The 18,089-nt window shown below is 36.8% G+C and overlaps 3 protein-coding genes across 8 annotated transcripts in view; all 3 read left to right on the top strand.

The window, feature by feature from the left end:
* The window catches only part of hts (adducin 1-like protein hts), a 37,841-nt gene extending 20,506 nt beyond the window's left edge, over window positions 1-17,335 (top strand). Inside the window, exons 3-13 of one of the 5 annotated variants that reach the window (XM_068291629.1) lie at window positions 877-1,040; window positions 1,111-1,594; window positions 1,654-2,359; window positions 2,429-2,552; window positions 3,650-3,760; window positions 3,825-4,119; window positions 4,395-4,493; window positions 4,561-4,632; window positions 6,601-6,669; window positions 15,103-15,170; window positions 15,449-17,335. In XM_068291629.1, coding sequence (XP_068147730.1) covers window positions 945-1,040; window positions 1,111-1,594; window positions 1,654-2,359; window positions 2,429-2,552; window positions 3,650-3,760; window positions 3,825-4,119; window positions 4,395-4,493; window positions 4,561-4,632; window positions 6,601-6,669; window positions 15,103-15,170; window positions 15,449-15,556 — 2,232 coding nt within the window. In that variant the 5' untranslated portion in view covers window positions 877-944 and the 3' untranslated portion in view covers window positions 15,557-17,335. Of the gene's footprint in view, window positions 1-876; window positions 1,041-1,110; window positions 1,595-1,653; window positions 2,360-2,428; window positions 2,553-3,649; window positions 3,761-3,824; window positions 4,120-4,394; window positions 4,494-4,560; window positions 4,633-6,600; window positions 6,670-13,210; window positions 14,735-15,102; window positions 15,171-15,441 lie in introns of those variants that run through there. The other 4 variants (XM_068291628.1, XM_068291631.1, XM_068291630.1 and 1 more) reach the window with 4 other exon arrangements.
* LOC137578001 (uncharacterized) lies at window positions 7,083-12,685 on the top strand. The gene has a single exon (XM_068291626.1). It carries the CDS (start codon window positions 7,413-7,415, stop codon window positions 12,462-12,464), a length of 5,052 nt encoding a protein of 1,683 aa, XP_068147727.1. The 5' UTR covers window positions 7,083-7,412; the 3' UTR covers window positions 12,465-12,685.
* A 130-nt stretch (window positions 17,336-17,465) lies between the features above and the next one.
* cer (crammer) lies at window positions 17,466-18,046 on the top strand. 2 transcript variants are annotated; one of them, XM_068289410.1, is made up of 3 exons: window positions 17,466-17,604; window positions 17,682-17,894; window positions 17,993-18,046. In XM_068289410.1, the coding sequence occupies exons 1-2, from the start codon at window positions 17,566-17,568 to the stop codon at window positions 17,883-17,885; spliced, it is 243 nt and encodes an 80-aa protein (XP_068145511.1). In that variant the 5' UTR covers window positions 17,466-17,565; the 3' UTR covers window positions 17,886-17,894; window positions 17,993-18,046. The 2 variants fall into 2 exon arrangements, with proteins under 2 accessions (XP_068145511.1, XP_068145510.1); XM_068289409.1 differs by having other exon boundaries at window positions 17,682-18,046.
* Window positions 18,047-18,089: the final 43 nt, after the last annotated feature.

Raw genomic sequence — 18,089 nt, forward strand, 5'->3', positions numbered from 1 at the left:
TCTATCACACTTTCTTTGCAATTATGCAAAAAGAAAATAAGCCAAATAAGAAGATTAATAGTGTGGGAGGGTATAAATTGGGTCATAGTAATTATTGTTTATGCATCATCTTCTTCTATCGCACTCTCTCTCTCTCTCTCTCTATCCTTCTCTTTCTGGATTAGAAGAAAAATTGAAGGTTAATCCCGCTCAACACATCTTTAATAAAAGCAAAAATGATGAGATAAAAAAAAACATCTTTGAAAAATGTTTTTCTTTTATTTATTTTAGACAGCATTTGCTCTTTTTCTTCCCCCTTTCTTATTCATTTAAACGCCAACCCCAACCACTTCTCTTCTTCAGGGTTTCTCCATGTGTTTGATGATGATCTTAAAATAGGCTTCGCGCAGGCAATCTAAATATTTTCCAAAGAATCTTTCGTTAGCTTTGCTTTTCCTCTATATATACCTACCACCTTCCAACTGTCAGGCTAAGTGAAAAATTTATTTTAGCCCAAAATTAGAAAGAATTTCTCCCTCACGCCTTCAATTGGCCATTGCTTTCGCCTTACCCATCGTTCGTTCGTTCGCTTGTTCTGTCTTTCTTTTGCCATTCACCACGAAACAGAAACATATGCTCCCACTTCTCTTTGGCTCTCTTATATGCTCTTTGCTCTCTTTAACTCTCTGCCATTTGCTTTGCTCTCTCTTTCTCTTTCTCAAATAATTTTTTGGGTGGTTGCGCCTTACTCTCTCCCACCCTCAAGGAAAAAAAAATTATATGCTGCAGTTGTAGATTTTGCAGCCAAGTGAGAAGTAGGAAATTAAAAGAAGAAATTTCTATATTCAATTTAAATGTATTAAAACAAATTCTTTTTTTTTTTGTGATTATTTACAGCATTTGCAATATAAGAGGAAAATATATAAAGTGTAATAAAAACCTAAAACGAAAAAACTAATTGAAAGATGACTGAAATTGAGCAACCGCCACAAAATGGCATAGACCCAACGGCAGGAGATGACGATGAGAACAGTAAAGCACGTCCTGCGGATATTGAACAGGTAACAACTAAACAAAAGCTAGCGATTTAAATCACAGCTATAATAAATATTTCTTCCCCTTATCCCCCAGGATATGCGTGAAATGGAACGACGTAAACGGGTGGAGGCCATCATGGGGTCGAGACTTTTCCGTGAAGAACTCGAACGTATTGTTGATTCGGCACGTGAGGGTGGTGCCGGTGCCAGTGGGATTCTCCAGCAATTGTCGGATATTGTCGGTGTGCCAGTTAATCGTGTGGGCAGCGTCTTTAAGAGCACCAACTGCATGGTACCCATCAACGATATACGTGGCGTCGAGTCCATGGGCTATGCCAAGGGTGAGAAAATACTCAGATGTAAATTGGCTGCCACATTCCGTCTATTGGATCTATATGGCTGGACACAAGGTCTCGGGGCACAGATAACAGCTCGACTAAAGGTTGATCAGGAATACTTTCTGGTTAATCCCTATGGACTGTTGTACCATGAGATAACTGCATCGTCCTTGAACAAGGTGGATATGCAGGGACAAATTGTGGAGCAGGGTACAACCAATTTTGGTGTTAATAAGAGTCGTAAGTTTAAACAAAACGAGATCCAAACTTTGGAAGGATTTAATTGTGTTTGTTTTTAGATTTTGGCCTACATTCTGTTGTGCACGCCGCACGTCCTGACATCCGTTGCGCCATTTATATTGGCTGCAGTCCTGTGGTGGCCATTTCATCACTGAAATCGGGTTTACTGCCACTGACTAAGGATGCCTGTGTCTTGGGTGAGATCACCACGCATGCCTATACTGGTCTCTTCGATGAGGAGGAACGCAATCGACTTGTCCGCAATCTGGGACCGAATTCCAAGGTGATTCTATTGGCCAATCATGGTGCTTTGTGCTGTGGTGAAACCATCGAGGAGGCTTTCTTTGCTGCCTGTCACATTGTCCAGGCATGTGAGACGCAATTGAAACTGCTGCCCGTTGGTGTTGATAATCTGGTGCTTATACCTGAGGAATCGCGCAAGGTTATCTATGAGCAATCGCGTCGCCCTCCAGAGGATTTGGAGAAGAAATTCGCTGCCGTTGTTAGTGCCGAAGATGGTGGAGCTGCAGCGAGCAAGGATGATGCCACACCCAAAGTGGGTAGTCCACCAAAATGGCGTGTGGGCGGTGCTGAATTTGAGGCTCTTATGCGTATGTTAGATAATGCTGGCTATCGCACTGGCTACATCTATCGTCATCCATTGATCAAATCAGATCCGCCAAAGCCCAAGAATGATGTGGAATTGCCACCAGCAGTTTCCTCCTTGGGTTATCTTCTAGAAGAAGAGGAACTCTTCCGGCAGGGGTAAGAATCTACAGCTGAAATTTGATTAATTTAGCTCTTAATCTCTATTTCTCTTTGTTTTTTCTGCAGAATTTGGAAGAAGGGCGATATACGCAAAGGCGGAGATCGCAGCCGCTGGCTTAACTCACCCAATGTGTATCAAAAGGTTGAAGTTCTGGAAACCGGCACGCCAGATCCCAAGAAAATCACAAAGGTAGAGATTATAACATTTAAAGATATGAAGGCAACAAAAGATGAAAAAAAGGTGTCGGCTAACCTAAAGGAGATTGAGGGAAAATAGAAACTAACTAAAGCGGCAAGACCAACTGCTGGGTCACACAAAAAAACACAAATTGAAAAAGAGTTTAGGGCAATTCATTTTACCTACCTTTAGTTAGCAGCAGATAAAACATTCCATCAACAATTTTCATTTTTTTGTAAAAGCCTTTTCCCTTCTCTCTTTACTTTATAAGAGAAAGCGAACTAACAAAAAAGCGCAAAAACAATATTATTCTTTATAGTATTTAAGGAAAAAACGGCATCCAATTAGTAAACAATATTCCCATATATAAATTTATATTTTTAATATATTAAACACAATTTAACTGCTTAACGAAAAACTATATATTGTAATTTCGCTTAAATCAAAAATAAATGTGACAAAAAGAATAGAAAAACTATTTTTTCTGACTGGCTCCTTAATGATTTTGTGCCTTCCCTCTTAAGAATTGCCTTTCGTTTCATTTCAAGAACAATGCAAAGAAAGAGAAAGAAATTTTGTATTAATAGATAATATAATAACCGAAAATTCATTCCATATACTACTATAATCATTTTGTCATCATATAGATATATGAATTTAATTTCATATTAAACAAAAATTGTCTTTTTCTTTGCATGTTTTATTTTGTTTTGTTAATTTTTGATTTTGATCTCCTCTTTTTTAAGGCACAAAGTCATTTTCTTGCTTGTTTTATTCTTATGTTACATTATTTTTTGGTTACTTATTTAATTGAACATCAATATCACATGTGGAATGTTTTACAAATTTCATCTGAATAATATTTACAATAAGCTTTATACGAAAATCGTTAGAAACTAAGAGGATTGTCTTCCCATATCAATACTTACACCTTTTATAATTAAGTCTACATATAATATTTGGTATTAAAGACAAATTTCTTTCTCTTTCTTTTCTCTATTTTGCATTGATCGTTCTTTCCTTCCCTGCCACCCGTTTTCCCCCATCCAATGTTATGTCCAAAAACCAATGTTTTTCTTCTGAACTGTGAACAAACAATAAACTTGTAGTGGGTCGCCGAGGGTTCACCCACCCATTCAACGCCAGTACGGATCGAAGATCCATTACAATTTGTGCCAGCTGGAACCACTACCAAGGAATTTAAACGCGTTCAACAACAAGTTAGTACAAATAGCTAAGAAAATATTGAATTAAATATACTTAATACGCTTTGCTTTCATTTAGATCAAGGATAACCGTCGTGCGGATAAAATTTCCGCTGGTCCACAGTCACACATCTTGGAAGGCGTCACCTGGGATGAGGCGAATCGCATCAAAGATGCCACTGTCTCGCAGGCCGGCGATCATGTTGTGCTAATGGGTGCTGCCTCTAAGGGCATCATTCAGCGTGGCTTCCAGCATAATGCAACTGTATATAAGGCTCCTTATGCCAAGAATCCATTCGATAATGTGACAGATGATGAACTGAATGAGTACAAGCGGACTGTGGAACGCAAAAAGAAGAGTATCCATGGGGAATGTAAGTTGCAAGCATTGCAATTGATTCAAAGAAAATGCCTCTTCTCTCAGTCCAAAGAGGAAACTCGGTTTGATTTCTATTATCAACAAGATGACAAATTTGAAACCTTATCTAAAATTTGTTAAAATTAATTTTCATTTAGAGGTTTTGTTTGAATCAGTTGGAATACACTAGGTATACCGATTAGATTATTTAGTTAGCTGTTTTATCTTTTCCGATTCATTCTCTAAAAGATAAACTGAAGAGGCTCTTAATAATTTTCAATAATATTACAGATACTGATACGGATTTCTCGGAATCAGAGGCCCTTAACTCAATGCAAGCAGCCGGAGCCTTGGCTCATGCAAAACATGCACAAAGCGAACCAGAGACCGGTAAAAAAACGAAAATTAAAACTTGCTTTTGGGAAAATATATTTAATTTCAATTATTATTCCCGCAGAGCACCAAGTCATACAGATTCAAACGCAGCAAGCGCCCATTCCCAGCCAAGCGGAAGTTGTGCTGAGCGATGGTAAGTCCAATTTATGTTCCATGTTTCCCCCCATACACCAAAAAAACACCCTCCTTCAAAACCGATCTTTTTGTTTTATGTTTTATACATTACATCAACAACAATATAAAAAAAAAAAAAAAAAAAAAACACAATTGTCACAGATATGCATAAAGATGTGATCTGTTGTGCGTTATGTCTACTTTATCCGTTATCATTCAAAATCATGGAAAAAAATGCAACAAGAAAATGTTTACGATTTTGTTTAATTTTTTGTATTTATTTCTAAGTTTTTTTTTTTTTTTTTTTACACTTTAACATGTTTTTAGTTACAGTTTATTAGTTAGTTCTTAGTTTGTTTTTATTTGATTTATACTAGTTTGATTATTTATTTTAACATTATTAATATTTTATGCTATTTTTGTTTAAACTCTTTTTCTCTTTTTGGTTTTATTGAATGGCGTCTATATTTCCACCGACTTCACACACACACACACACACTTACAAAACAGTTAACAAAAAAGTACTCGTAGCCCTTGATACCGTTTCAACTTCTTTTCTATAATTTATATATATTATCTTTTAAATCTTTTACGTTGTTCAACAACAAAAAAAGGAAACTGCTGTTCGTGTATTAAGTGATTTTTCATTTGTTTCAATCAACAAAGAGAACAACAAACAGCACCGTAAAAAAAAGTTTTATCCAATTTCCGGATCCTACCTACACTTAAAACTTCTTACAACAACTTATTACAGCTGCAGTTTTTGTTTTTTTACAATAATTTTGTTGTAATTTTGTTGAATTTTGCTTAGTTTTGTTTCTCTGTATCAATTTGGCAAATTGTAACTCAAAATTTGTGATATTGTTATTGTTCATTCCTTCCTTACTTCCTAAATCCTTCCGATGTGTAGCGGAACAAAAGCGCAAATGAATTGGCGGCTCAATCAAGCAATAATCTACAAATTGTACAAAGTACTTTAATTTATAATTAGTTAGCACAAAACAGAAATGAATTAATCCGAAAAAAACACAATTATTGTTGTTGTTGTTGGAGAAATGTGTGTAGAAAAAGGTGAACAATCAGCAACAAAAAAACGCAACGAAGAGCTCAACACACAACTATCTACCTACCACCTACTTCTACTAAGTACTACTACTACTACCTACTACTTTTTCGAACTACACTGCTGCTGCTCTTCTCCTCCTTCTCCTCTGTGCTGCGCTTCTCAAAATCTACACTAATTTCTATCCAAAACAAAACCAAACAAAAATATACACAAAACACAGTTTAAATTTTCATTTGAGAGGTGAGTGAGTGGTCTTAGTGTGTAGTTCAACCAATACACCAACTAAATAGTTTATAGAAAGTTCAGCCATTACTACATTACACACTATTTTGCATACACTTCATAAAACTGCCTTTCATAATAGTTTATTATTTGAATTATGCTTTTTTTCAATGTCCAGTTAACTAAATAAAGAGTCAAATTTTTGTTACTCAACATTTCTGCAAAATGTGACCATATTTTGTGTGGCTGTTCGATAAAGGGCAACCATTCCTTGTAATGTTTTCCAACACTTAGAGAGAGTGTGACCACATATTAAACTGTTCATTTAAAGCTAAAGTTTAACTGGATATTGCGAGACTCGTTAAGTTCTCTTAGTGTTTTTTTTTATTTTTTATTATTATAATTTACATTTGCTGCAGCTGTATTTTTTGTTGGTTACTCTGTCTCTCTCTCTTTCTTAGCCTTTTTCAATAGCTTTGCATTATTAATCTCACCTACTTCTACTTCCGCATGCCTTTATCACCATACAGATTAACATTAGGTATAATTTTAACAATATTTATATATACATTTATACGTCTCTCTCTACACAATACTCTGAATGTTTTATTTATAACGTTTCGTTTTCTTTTCGTTCTTGAAGATGCGAATCTATTTATTCATGTTTATGTTTTTTATATCTTTCGATAATGTTTTTAGCCACACTTAGTTTTATAAACGGCGAACGTTCTCATACAGCTACAAATCGCAAGCCACCAACTGGCCGAGGTAACTTGAAACACAATAATATAAATTATTGTGTAATCCCAACTTCTCTAATTGTTACTACCCCCCCTCGCCACCTAATGTGTATATATTCACAAAATATCCGATATATAGCAAACTAATTTTGGTGTTTTAATAACCCAACATATACACAATCCAAAATACACATAAAACGCGTTTGCACCAAATAACAAAACCCTCTAGCTATTAAAATATGTGGTTTTTGATATAATACTTACCTGTATGTATGTACATCTAAATTTAATACATATGCGATTAGTTAATGAATTTAGTATTATTGCATATTCCATTCCAAGTTTCTATACTAGGTAAAAGTGTTTATTTTTCAGAGTTTTTAAACAAAATATATTACACACAACACTCCTCCTTCTACACGTACGTATTTACTTCGAAAAGCCGCAACTAAGAATTGCTGGCTTTAGATTGATCTGTCGATCTCTTGAGTCTTAAGTTTTTATTGGCATATAATTGACACATCAATTTTTGGACTTTTTTTTTTTCAAAACCTCCAATTAGTCATTGACGATGTGTTATTAGTAAAACAAGTTCCATCTGTTGCTGATGTTAGTGATGATGACGATGATGATGATGATAGAATCGATCATACCTTTCACGATGAATTGGACAAGGAGAATCAGCGAACAGCTTCAATTTCCATTACCTCTTCGACTAGCAAGTGTCGTCGTGGTTTATTTGGCGGCACTAATTCAAATTTATCGAATAAAATGAATGGTTTGGACTTGGAGCAACAACAGGAACAAAATGTAGAAACAATGCCCGATTCGTCCGAAGTCTATTCCTATGTCTATTCGGGTGGTATTTCAGGCTGTAGCCAGCCACATATATGTTTAGCTCTTTTGGGTACTTTGCAATTGCCTGATCATCAGTATTATTATCGCAGCGCGGCCACTTCGACAACGGGTACAATCTCTACCAATACATCGAGTACTCCACGTCGCCCGCCATTGACGCAGGTCAATCCATCTGTACCTTCACCATATCGTACTGTCTCACATTTTGGCTTCGTTTCGCCACGACAGCCACCTCGCTTGGAGCACAAACACCTGCCATCGGTGGTCCAGCCATCAACGGTATACAATGCGTGTTACTATCGTCCCATGCAACGTGCCATCAGCTACGAGGAGATCTTCTCCACACCACGCTATGAGAAACTGTGTCAGTCATGTTTTGATCATTTGTTGCGTTTGAAACCAGAAATGCGGCGTGTCACAGCCGGTGCTCCGGCAAGTAGTAGCGAGGATGATGTCGCCAGTGGCAGTGGTAGTGGTAGTGGTAGTGGCAGTGGCAATAGTGGCAGTAGCAAATTGCCAACTTTGCCTGAAATTGATGATGAGTTGGCAGATGCGGATGATTCATTCGGTTATGAAGCACAGGCACCAGGCTTAATTCATGCGAGTACACAAACCTTTACCTCAAGTGGTCCCAATTTTCTCAATTTAATTGAACGTTTCAACTTTTCCGAAGAGTCCGCTGATGTCAATTATGTGCCTAATCCGCAGGGTGCCACAAGCGATTTTAGTTTAAGGGATTCTAGTCCAGCGGCTAGTCCAACCAGTGGTCATCATGCCCAACCAAGAGGTGCTCCCAATGCCAATATAACCGAAATCTGGGACTTTGGAAATTGGCAAGAGAAAGAAAATGAATTTAGCCAACAACCTCTAACCGAACGTCGTATTACTTTGGAGATAACGCAATTTTTTGGGCCGCAGGGCCAACCAATCCTAAATAATAACATATCACGGCCATTAATGCCTCGTGATGAGCGACAACATCGTAAAACAGAGTTCCAGGAGCTTTGGGAGGATCATCTTGAGTATTTCGAAGCCAAAGAAAAAATGGAAAGTGAGGCGTCACCCTTGAAGGTAGAAAATACTGTACAAATTTCATTGGATGAGACTGAAATAAAATCTCTTTTGAACAAACAAAACGGGGAGAAAGATGATGAAGAGAAACAAGAACAACTTGCCGAAGGCGGCATCTGTAGCTTTGAACCATCGCTTACTGAGCCCAAAGAACTTGTCGATGAGCTGCCACAAATGCTACAAGAATTTGAGGAAAGTCTCAGTCTGGCAGGTGAAAACCTGGGTAGATTGGTTGAGACAACAAGAAAACTTCACGCACGTCTTGACACGACACCAGAACCAGACGAAGAGAATCAAGATTGTCCAATATTTCGTTCGATTACATTTGAAAATTTAACCAATATCAACGATGGTGCGGCTTTAACTGCGGAAGGGTCACAGCCTCTTAACATTTTAGACGATGATAATGATGCAATCGAAGCGGATGTTAACGATTCGGATCATCCAGATCATGAGGAGAAACATGATGATGAAAAACCTGTGACACCCTCATCAATGCAAACGGAGGAATCCACCACAGAGAAAGAGAAGGATCATCTGGGTGAGAAAGATGTAGATGAGATCGAGTGTCCCAGCAGAACAAATGTGCCTGAAACGGACTCTGCATCTCATCATGATGAAATGGCAACAACATCAACTACAGCTCAAGAACCTTTAACTACTGATACTGATATCTTTTCACCCTTGGAGCGTGAAATCTTGCAACGCATCGAATCGGATAATCTGAAAGAAGTGGACGAAATATTTGGAAAAATAGATCATAGCATACGCAACAAGATTACACCATCGAAGCTGGAAAATATGATCAATGAAGAGACTTTTACCACTTGTACCCACATTTATAGCCCACCAGATGGTAATAAGACCCCTTGCCCTCCGCCAAGTTCGTCATTGTCGTCGCTGTCCATGATGCATAATATTAGTGCGCCATGTAGTCCGGCTGCTCATACTCATGTGATTATACGACAAGTGCCTCGTTTGGCAGCAGCCTCAACAAGTTGTCAACGTCCTATTTCCCGTTCATCCTCGGCCTCCTCTAAGGTGGATTCCTTAGAGCACAGCATTTCATCAACAACATTTGTTTATTCCAACAATCCACGTAAAAGACGCAATTTTGTACAGGAAAACATACGCAACGCCTTCAAGCCGCGTTCTGGTGCAACGAGACCCAATCAAAAGAACTGGAAGCCAGTGCTTAGTGACACTTCGTCACTCTGTGCCTTTCAGTCGGGGCAAAGGGATAGTGGGGCACGTTTGTGGGTCTCTTTGCCGACGCCTCCACGTCCAAAAACCAGTCCCCATCGTCATTTATATACATCACCTCGTACTCCATCACCATATGCCATACGTCGCAAACCCCCGGCCCATCAACTGGCACGTCAATGTGGTGGTGGCTTTATTTCTACTCCATGCACATCGAGTGCATCTTTCGACCGTTCCCTTCATCGAACCCTCTCGAGTAGTACATTTCTTATTGGTCTCGATGAACCAGCCGAACTTGAAAATTATGTGCGAGACTCTTTTTCCACAGAAACATTTGAATTTGACTTTAATAATGAGTCCAATGTCGAAGTCAGTGAGGAGGAGCAGGTGGAGGATGAAACCGTACGATTAGAAGAAAACGAGGCAGAAGAAGAATGTACTGTAGAGAGGACATCAGATGATTATGTATTAAACACTGAAGAGGCAGCGGAAGAATCTAGTTATGCCGAGGAGGAACCCCCAACTAATCAAGATTCCCATAAGAGTACAGAAGACGATGAACAAACAGATGAACAACTGAATGAAGATAGAAATGTGAAGTTTCATTCTCAGGTAGTTAGCCATATTGAAAATTTACTTAACATAAATCCAATTGAGTCTGAAACTGAAACAAACATACCTGGCATAAATTTCAATTTGGAGACAGCTCAGGAAGTAACCGTACAAGGTCCAAGCAGCTTGACCGAACAAAACTGTAATCAAATTGCCATTAACGAGGAAATAGCAGAGACTGAAAATTCTACACAATTTCAACGTGGTTATTCCTCTTCTGAAGAAATGTCTGCTGAAGAAGAAACTATTCGGCGGGAGGAGATGGGAAGGAATCATGACTCAGCAGGTGAAGGTGATGAAATTTGGAACGTAAAGGCAGAACGCATGGAAGGTGGAGAAAATGTTGTAAACAAAAACAACTCTTCAACTGGCATAAGTAACTTCGAACGTTTAGAAGAAGATGAGAATGATGAATATGAGGACGATGAAGATATCTGTGAAGAACCGAAAGTAACTACACGCGATTCACATGAAAATTTAAACGAATCAGAAGACCGTGAGGTAGCGGGGGTTCACAATTTCGGCGAAGGTTCTACAGATGATGATGCTGCGTCTGCTGCTTCTGGTAGCCCTGTAAAGGTAAATTCATCCGGATATTCGCTTACATCAGTGGGTGGCGCCTTTTGTATACGTTCGACAAGGCCAGTAGAAAAAACAATTGAGGACGCCGATGATTCAGATAGCATGGACGATTCACCTTATGAGACACAGAATACCAATAATACCGAGGATGACACACCAAATGCATCGACTTCGCGTAGCAAGGGAGGAGCTGAGGACCCTCAAATGAATGATCATGCCAATGACGTCCAAGATGATGAAATTGTGTTGAACACCTTCTGCACCCTTACCAATGATACAACTCTATATGTTATGGAGGAGCCGGCATTGGATGAAATACAAACTCCACGCATAGGGGAAGATATCGAGGATGCGGTTGTACCCGATTTGCATTGTATATTGCTGCCGGATAGCTTCTATTATGAACGATTGGAAGATGAACAAAGACATCGTGAAGAGACGGTGTATAGTTCAGATAGTAGCATTATATTTAATGAGGATTTAAATGACCTCGACGTACAATTCTCTCCCCAACCACCGGAGGACCCGATTGCAGATGATGATTTAAATTATATGCCTTTAGCTCGTTCAACTCCGGATAATTTATTTTATATTCAGCAGATGAACTCAAATCCTATGGACTACAATAATCAGATAATGCATAATGCTAGCTTAGATGATGACTATGACGATAATTCAGTCGATTTACAATTAATGTCATCCATATTCTGCTCTGATGTGGAGGATATTGAATTGGAAGCTTTCAATATAGATGAATCCAATGTTCAAATTGATAGCTTGTTGCCTACGCTAAGCCACGAGGTACAGGAGGACTTCGGGATTGAAGAATTTAATGTTGTGGCAAATGCTAGGCAAGAAGTTGAACACAATGTCTCTGGAGAATCTTTTGAGGGGGAGTCTAGTGGGGATTTACAAGAAATGAGACAATCAATCCCTCGTGCTGAACTGACTCAACACTCTTTAGACTCTGCACAAAATTCAAGAACCATTGAAGATGGCATGGAGAATAATCAACAATCAAACCAATTTAAGAATGCAATTTCTGGGTATGATGAACAATCGAAGGATGCCGCCAAATCAGATGACAATGTATCCCTTAAGCCGTCTAAGGATGAAGACGATAAAAACTTAAAGAACTTTTCACTTTGCAGTATCAATGATCCAAGTTTAAAGAAAATGTTAACGCCAGAGATTTTACGTAATGTTGATTACTTAAGCGATAGCTTAATCGATGACGATTTGATATGTGATCTGGAGGATATTAAACGGACCACAAACTCACAACAGTTGGAGGATAGAATTTCCGATATTAACGAAATGATAATGGAGGAGACAATGATTGGTAATAAAACTAATGATCAGGCAATGGCCTTAGATGCAGTTCGCAACAATCAATTGAAACGCAAGAATACTACCGCATCCGATATAGATATTGGTGAGCCAGTCAGTCAGAAATTAAAAGAGAGTCTAGAGATTGATGAGAAGAATTCATTTTGAGCACCATATAAATGTTTGTCTTTTAACCGAAGGCCTACTTTATAACTGTTGTGCCCAAGTTCAAGTTCATTCCAGGGCCCCCAAAAACCCAAAAAACTTTTCAAGTAGCATCCTTTGGCTATGGTATTTTATAATTTAACCAACATGATTTTTGTCATAATTTTTTTTCACTCTTTTTTGTTTGTTAATTACTAACATCTTTACAATGTACTAAAAAAATAAAACAAAAAAACACTGAATGAATTTTTAATGTATACAATTATTTTTAGTTTTAAATATTATCAAAGAAAATATTGAATAAATCATAATTATTTTGGTTTTGTAAAGTTTTAAATTTAATTTTGGTTGTGGTGAAACTTAAATTAGAAATAAACTATATTATATAGTTAAAGAAAATATTTATTTTAAGATTTTTGATGAAAAATGTTAAATTTTGTCTTTATACTAGAAGTAGAATGTGTAAAGAGAAAAATGTATAAAATGAGATTTTAGGAATAAGTTCCTATTGAAAATAATCTCCAAATAAGTTTACAACTTTGTGGTGTTTCGAAAAAGGAAAGTTTGTAATAGTTTTAATCTTCATCTAATTGAATTTAAAAGTTTTTTTTTGTGTGGTAATATTCTAATAATAGTTTGAAAACGATCGGTTATTGTTATGTCCTGTCTGCTGTTATGTGAGTGTCCTTGTCCAGTTGGACTGTCAACCCCCTCTTACCAATCATTCTCAAGCGTGCACATAATTTCAGAAATTTCTCTAAGTTTATTGGATAAATATGCTTTTCTGTATGATTCGCGGAATTATCTTAATACATGCTCAGAGGTATATCAAAGCAGAGAGGAACAGATATATGTAATTTACAAGGTCGAAACGACTAGCCAACATAACTATCCTCCCATTAATGAAACGCCCACGACTATGAATTACTCCTCCTCCTCCACTGCTGCTCCACCAGTAGCTGCCAGCACACCTACACGCCCTAGCGAAACAACATCATCGTCCTTATCATCATCTAGTGAGATGCCTTTTCGCACTCTGTCACACTATGGCTTCAATTGTCCAAGCACAACTGAGCCGAGTATTTTGCTGCATCCAGCGCAGCAGTCGATATGGCTAAGTGTCGCCGAACAGCGGGAAAAGGTTGTCTCATTCATAGATCTCAATGCGATGAGTTTGGAGAAACGTAAGCTACTTGAAACGCTGAGCATTACCAAGTCGACTGTAGCTGAAACTCTTCCGCCATCGTCTCCGTCATACGTGTCCCAGATGCACATTGAATTGACGCCGCCGACACCAAAACACAAGCATAGAATCTATAGTAGCATTGCCAATGCCAGCACATCAAGTGGCGGTGAGGGTAGATCGAGTCTTAACGATTCCATAGATGCCCTGGCCGATATATTTTCAACTGGATTCAATTTACACACACCACAAAGAGTTGTAGAAGCAGCAGCAGTGCCTCCGTCTCGTAGCTTTTTGCCCGATAACCATGCCTTGCCTACTGATTCTCAGGCAAGAGAACAACCCGAGGCTGATATGGAGGATAGTGGCATAAACACCACCATCAACACGGCAGGCGGAGGAACACGTCGTCAGCGGCGAGTGACTAGCAGCAATGATTCATCCGTATTGAGTACCAGTTCCATTGAGCTATTGATTAACATAACGCTGCGTAATTCGGATTGTGCCCAAGCGATAGAGCAAGATTTTCGTGCTAAATTGGAAAAAGTCATTGACGAGGAGATTAACAATATAGCCCAGCAATTGGCTAACCAACAGCAGCATCGTTTCGAGTTGACACGTGAACCCCTGGGAACGCCGACACCGACCCTGTTTCAACGTTGCAACTCCTCGCCGGCCCTATGCCACACCTATAGCTATGTGAATCTGCCGCAGGCGCCAGCTCCATCGCCAGCCGCCTTAGTCCAGACTGAGCTCGATGATTTGCAGCAATTCCTTAACTCTCTGGATCAGAAACTTCAGAAGTTATTGGCCAGCATTATGGAGGCCTATGGCCTGCACCATAAGGCTATAATTGATTGTCGTAGTAGTATTTCAAAGTTGGCCGATGATTTGGCAACTGGCAAAATGAGATTAGGCATTTAATTAGGCAAACACCAATAAGAATTATTCAATAAGTTGAATTTATGTTTTCTGTTTTTCATTTAATTGATTTTGTTTGAAACAATTGAGATATTTTATAAAATGTTTTTGATTTACTTTCCACCCATTTTTTGTTAAAAAAAATATATTAAAATATTAATTAAATTCATTTCTGTATTGAACCTTTATTATAAGTTAAAAAACACAAAAATCCCATAAAATCCATCATCAAACAAAGGTAACCACAATTTTATCATTTTTCTTGTTGTAAATGTTTGTATTGAGTTGCATGGTAATTAGTTTGGCTTATAACATTATATACTAACATCATTGTCTATGTCTCACACAAAAACATATTCGTTTAGTTAGTTCATGTTTTGAGTTTGTCCAATGTGTAGCGAAGGTGAAGGATATAATCAAAATAAAAATAATCATATTCTGTTGTGCTTTGTCCAACTATGTTACATCTGTGATGTCCACTTGTATATAAGAAAAATTTATGAAATATTTGTAATTAATCAATTGAAATTTTTACAGGTGAGAATGTACAAAATGGCGATCACTCAGAGGCACACTTGAGCACCTTCTCACAGAGCAGTAAAGAGGTAAGTAAAAAGAGAGAGAGACAGTGGGACAACATTCTTCATCTTCATCGACCAATAAGCCGTTCAAGGATTACGTAATTACATTTTCAAACTGCTTTTCACCTTTGTTTTGTTACTTGTAACGTTACTAAATGTAATGTTACTTATAACGTTACTAAATGACGAAACGTAAAGCTTGAACACTGCACCGAAGGGCACATTTAACGGTCATTTAAAATATTTTTTACTAACTTTAACGCAAACGATATTCTCAATGCAAATTTCTATTACGGTTCCAGGATGTGTCCACGGACGGTTCTCCCAAGAAAGACAAAAAGAAGAAGAAGGGTCTGCGTACGCCATCGTTTTTGAAAAAGAAGAAGGAGAAGAAGAAGACCGAGGCCTAAGCAGAGCAGCAGCAGCAGCGGCGGCGGCTACGACGACAGTGAAAATAAACGATATAGCAAACGACGAAACAGAATATGATATAAACACAACAAAAAGGAAACAAAACAAGAAAAGGAAACCATTAATTAATTACAATTATGAGAAGAGGCAATTCAACAAAATGCAAAACGAGAGCAGCTAATAATGAAAGTATAATTTAAACGATTTCAAATTCATTTAGTTTTTTAATTACAAATGCTAAGATGAATATGAACAATTTATAAAAAGCAAATCTTATAGTTCTATAAGCGCTTAAATCTACTACGTAAAAACATTACATAGTAAAAACGAAAAAAACAACAACAAAACCAACCGGAAACAGCAAAAACAACAGACAAATTATCTAACAGTGTGACAAAAAATCAAATTTCTTTTGTAATTTATGTGCTAGTTTATTTTTTATACACACAAACACAACACAATACACACACACACACACACGCACACACACGCACATACAAAAACGTAAAACTTATTATTATATATATATAATGCAATATTTTTTTAAAAAACTACTTTTCTGATATTCTTTTGCATGTGTGTTGTGTGTGTCTCCGTGTCCATGGGTGTGTGTGTGTGTGTGTGTATGCATTTGTGTTTTTTGATAAATTATAATAAAACAAAAATAAAAGCTTTGTATGTTTTATGTTCGTTTTGAGAAAAAATTTGTTTGACAAAAAAAAAATACAAACAATTTGCAGCCAGTTGGCACAGAGCAGCTATAGCACATAAACACACACACACACACATATATATATATATATATATATATAAAAACAAAAATATGTATTAGTTTTTTTATATATAAATAATAATTATATATTTTTATGTACGTAAAACTGTTTATACATATACATATATACATATAAACGAGAAGAAAACCAACAAAAAAAACCCAATAAATTATACAAAAATGCATAGAAAAGCAGAAACACAACCGAACGAATCGAAGAACAAAAAATTACACGCCATCAAATATCAAAATTCAATTTCAACTTTCAGCATTTATATAGATAACAAACAAATACAAATATATATCTCTCTTGATTGTAAGTAGTTGTGCTTGATTTTTTTAAATAAATGCATATACGAAATTTACTCCCCGACATAAAACAAATTAATATTATATACACATAAAATATAATATATATACATATATATATATATATATATAACTGCCATAGCATGTAAAAATTACTAAGGCACAAAAGGACAACCAACAACTAATTGCATTTTCACCTTTCTCCTCCTCCTTCAATATAATAATTTTGATAATTAATGTTTCTGCTTTTCCATAATGCATTAACAATTGCAACAAAACAAACAAAAACAACAATCACATGCATTGCTAAGCCTTAATATTAATATATAAATATTTTGAATTAATTAATTGTTTGCACAACGATTCGAAGCTTATTTCTAGCAACTTTTTTGCACAAAATAAAAAAGCAAAAAAGTTTGTAAGATTTTCTTGTTCTTCACACACAAAAACAAACAAACAAACAAAACGAAACGAAATGCAACAAAAAACTTTTAGAAATATGTCAATATTCCAATTCACTGTGCAAATAAATAATTAAAAATAAAAACCTTTTGATTACACGAAAAAAAGAGGAATGTATATTCATATATATTCATTAGCTTTTAAGTAAATGCATAAATATATATTTAAATTTCGTATTATATAAAATCAACACACACACACATACAAACACCCACTCGACACAAACACACAAAAAGGAATGCAAAACAAAACACAAAAAAAAAAAAAACAATAAATAAAAAACACTTGGAAATTGTACAAAATTTCAATTAGTTAATTTATTGCTTAGAGGTTCTACTGTAATTGCAAATGGGTGGCAACGCCCTCGTTTTGTTTCTTTGTCTTGATGTTTTCTGAGTCATTTTAAGGCGTCGCAGAGCAGGGAAACAAACTTATCAGTATACATTTAAAATTTCAAGCAACAGCATGTCACTGGTGACAGATCAGGAGTGGTCAGAATATAAGGTATTATCCTTTAGATAGCTATTAACTCAATATACGAGGAGGAATCAAAATGTAAACAATCCATGGATTTATTGTAGGCCAAATTTAACAAAATCTATGAGGCAGAGGAGGATTCGTTGCGTCGCAAATTGTATGAGAAGTCCAAGGCCAAGATTGAGGAACATAACAAGAAGTTTGAAAGCGGTGAAGTCACCTGGAAAATGGGAATTAACCATTTGGCCGATCTAACTGAGGATGAGTTCGCAATGAGAAGTGGCGGCAGGAAGCAGCCGCCCAAGTAAACAGCAAATGTGAGCTGTGAATCTCCATGACTTGTCATTTAATTGAAATAATCTCAGTCTTTCTATCTCTGTTTTTATATGTATGTATGTTTATATATTTTTTATAGCAATTTAATACAAAATAAACATCAGCTGTTTGCATTTATGTATGTATATATGTATGTGCATTGGTGTTTGCTGTTTTTGACACTTTTGCTATACGGT

This window comes from Drosophila tropicalis, unplaced genomic scaffold, assembly GCF_018151085.1.
Source record: "Drosophila tropicalis isolate 14030-0801.00 unplaced genomic scaffold, ASM1815108v1 contig_593, whole genome shotgun sequence".
NCBI lineage: Eukaryota > Metazoa > Arthropoda > Insecta > Diptera > Drosophilidae > Drosophila > Drosophila tropicalis.

Coding starts and splice junctions, on each gene's coding strand:
- LOC137578001 (XM_068291626.1), top strand. CDS start 7,413: ATGAATGGTTTGGACTTGGAGCAACAACAGGAACAAAATGTAGAAACA.
- cer (XM_068289409.1), top strand. CDS start 17,566: ATGTCACTGGTGACAGATCAGGAGTGGTCAGAATATAAG. Junction 17,605..17,681: donor AGGAGTGGTCAGAATATAAG/GTATTATCCTTT, acceptor GATTTATTGTAG/GCCAAATTTAACAAAATCTA.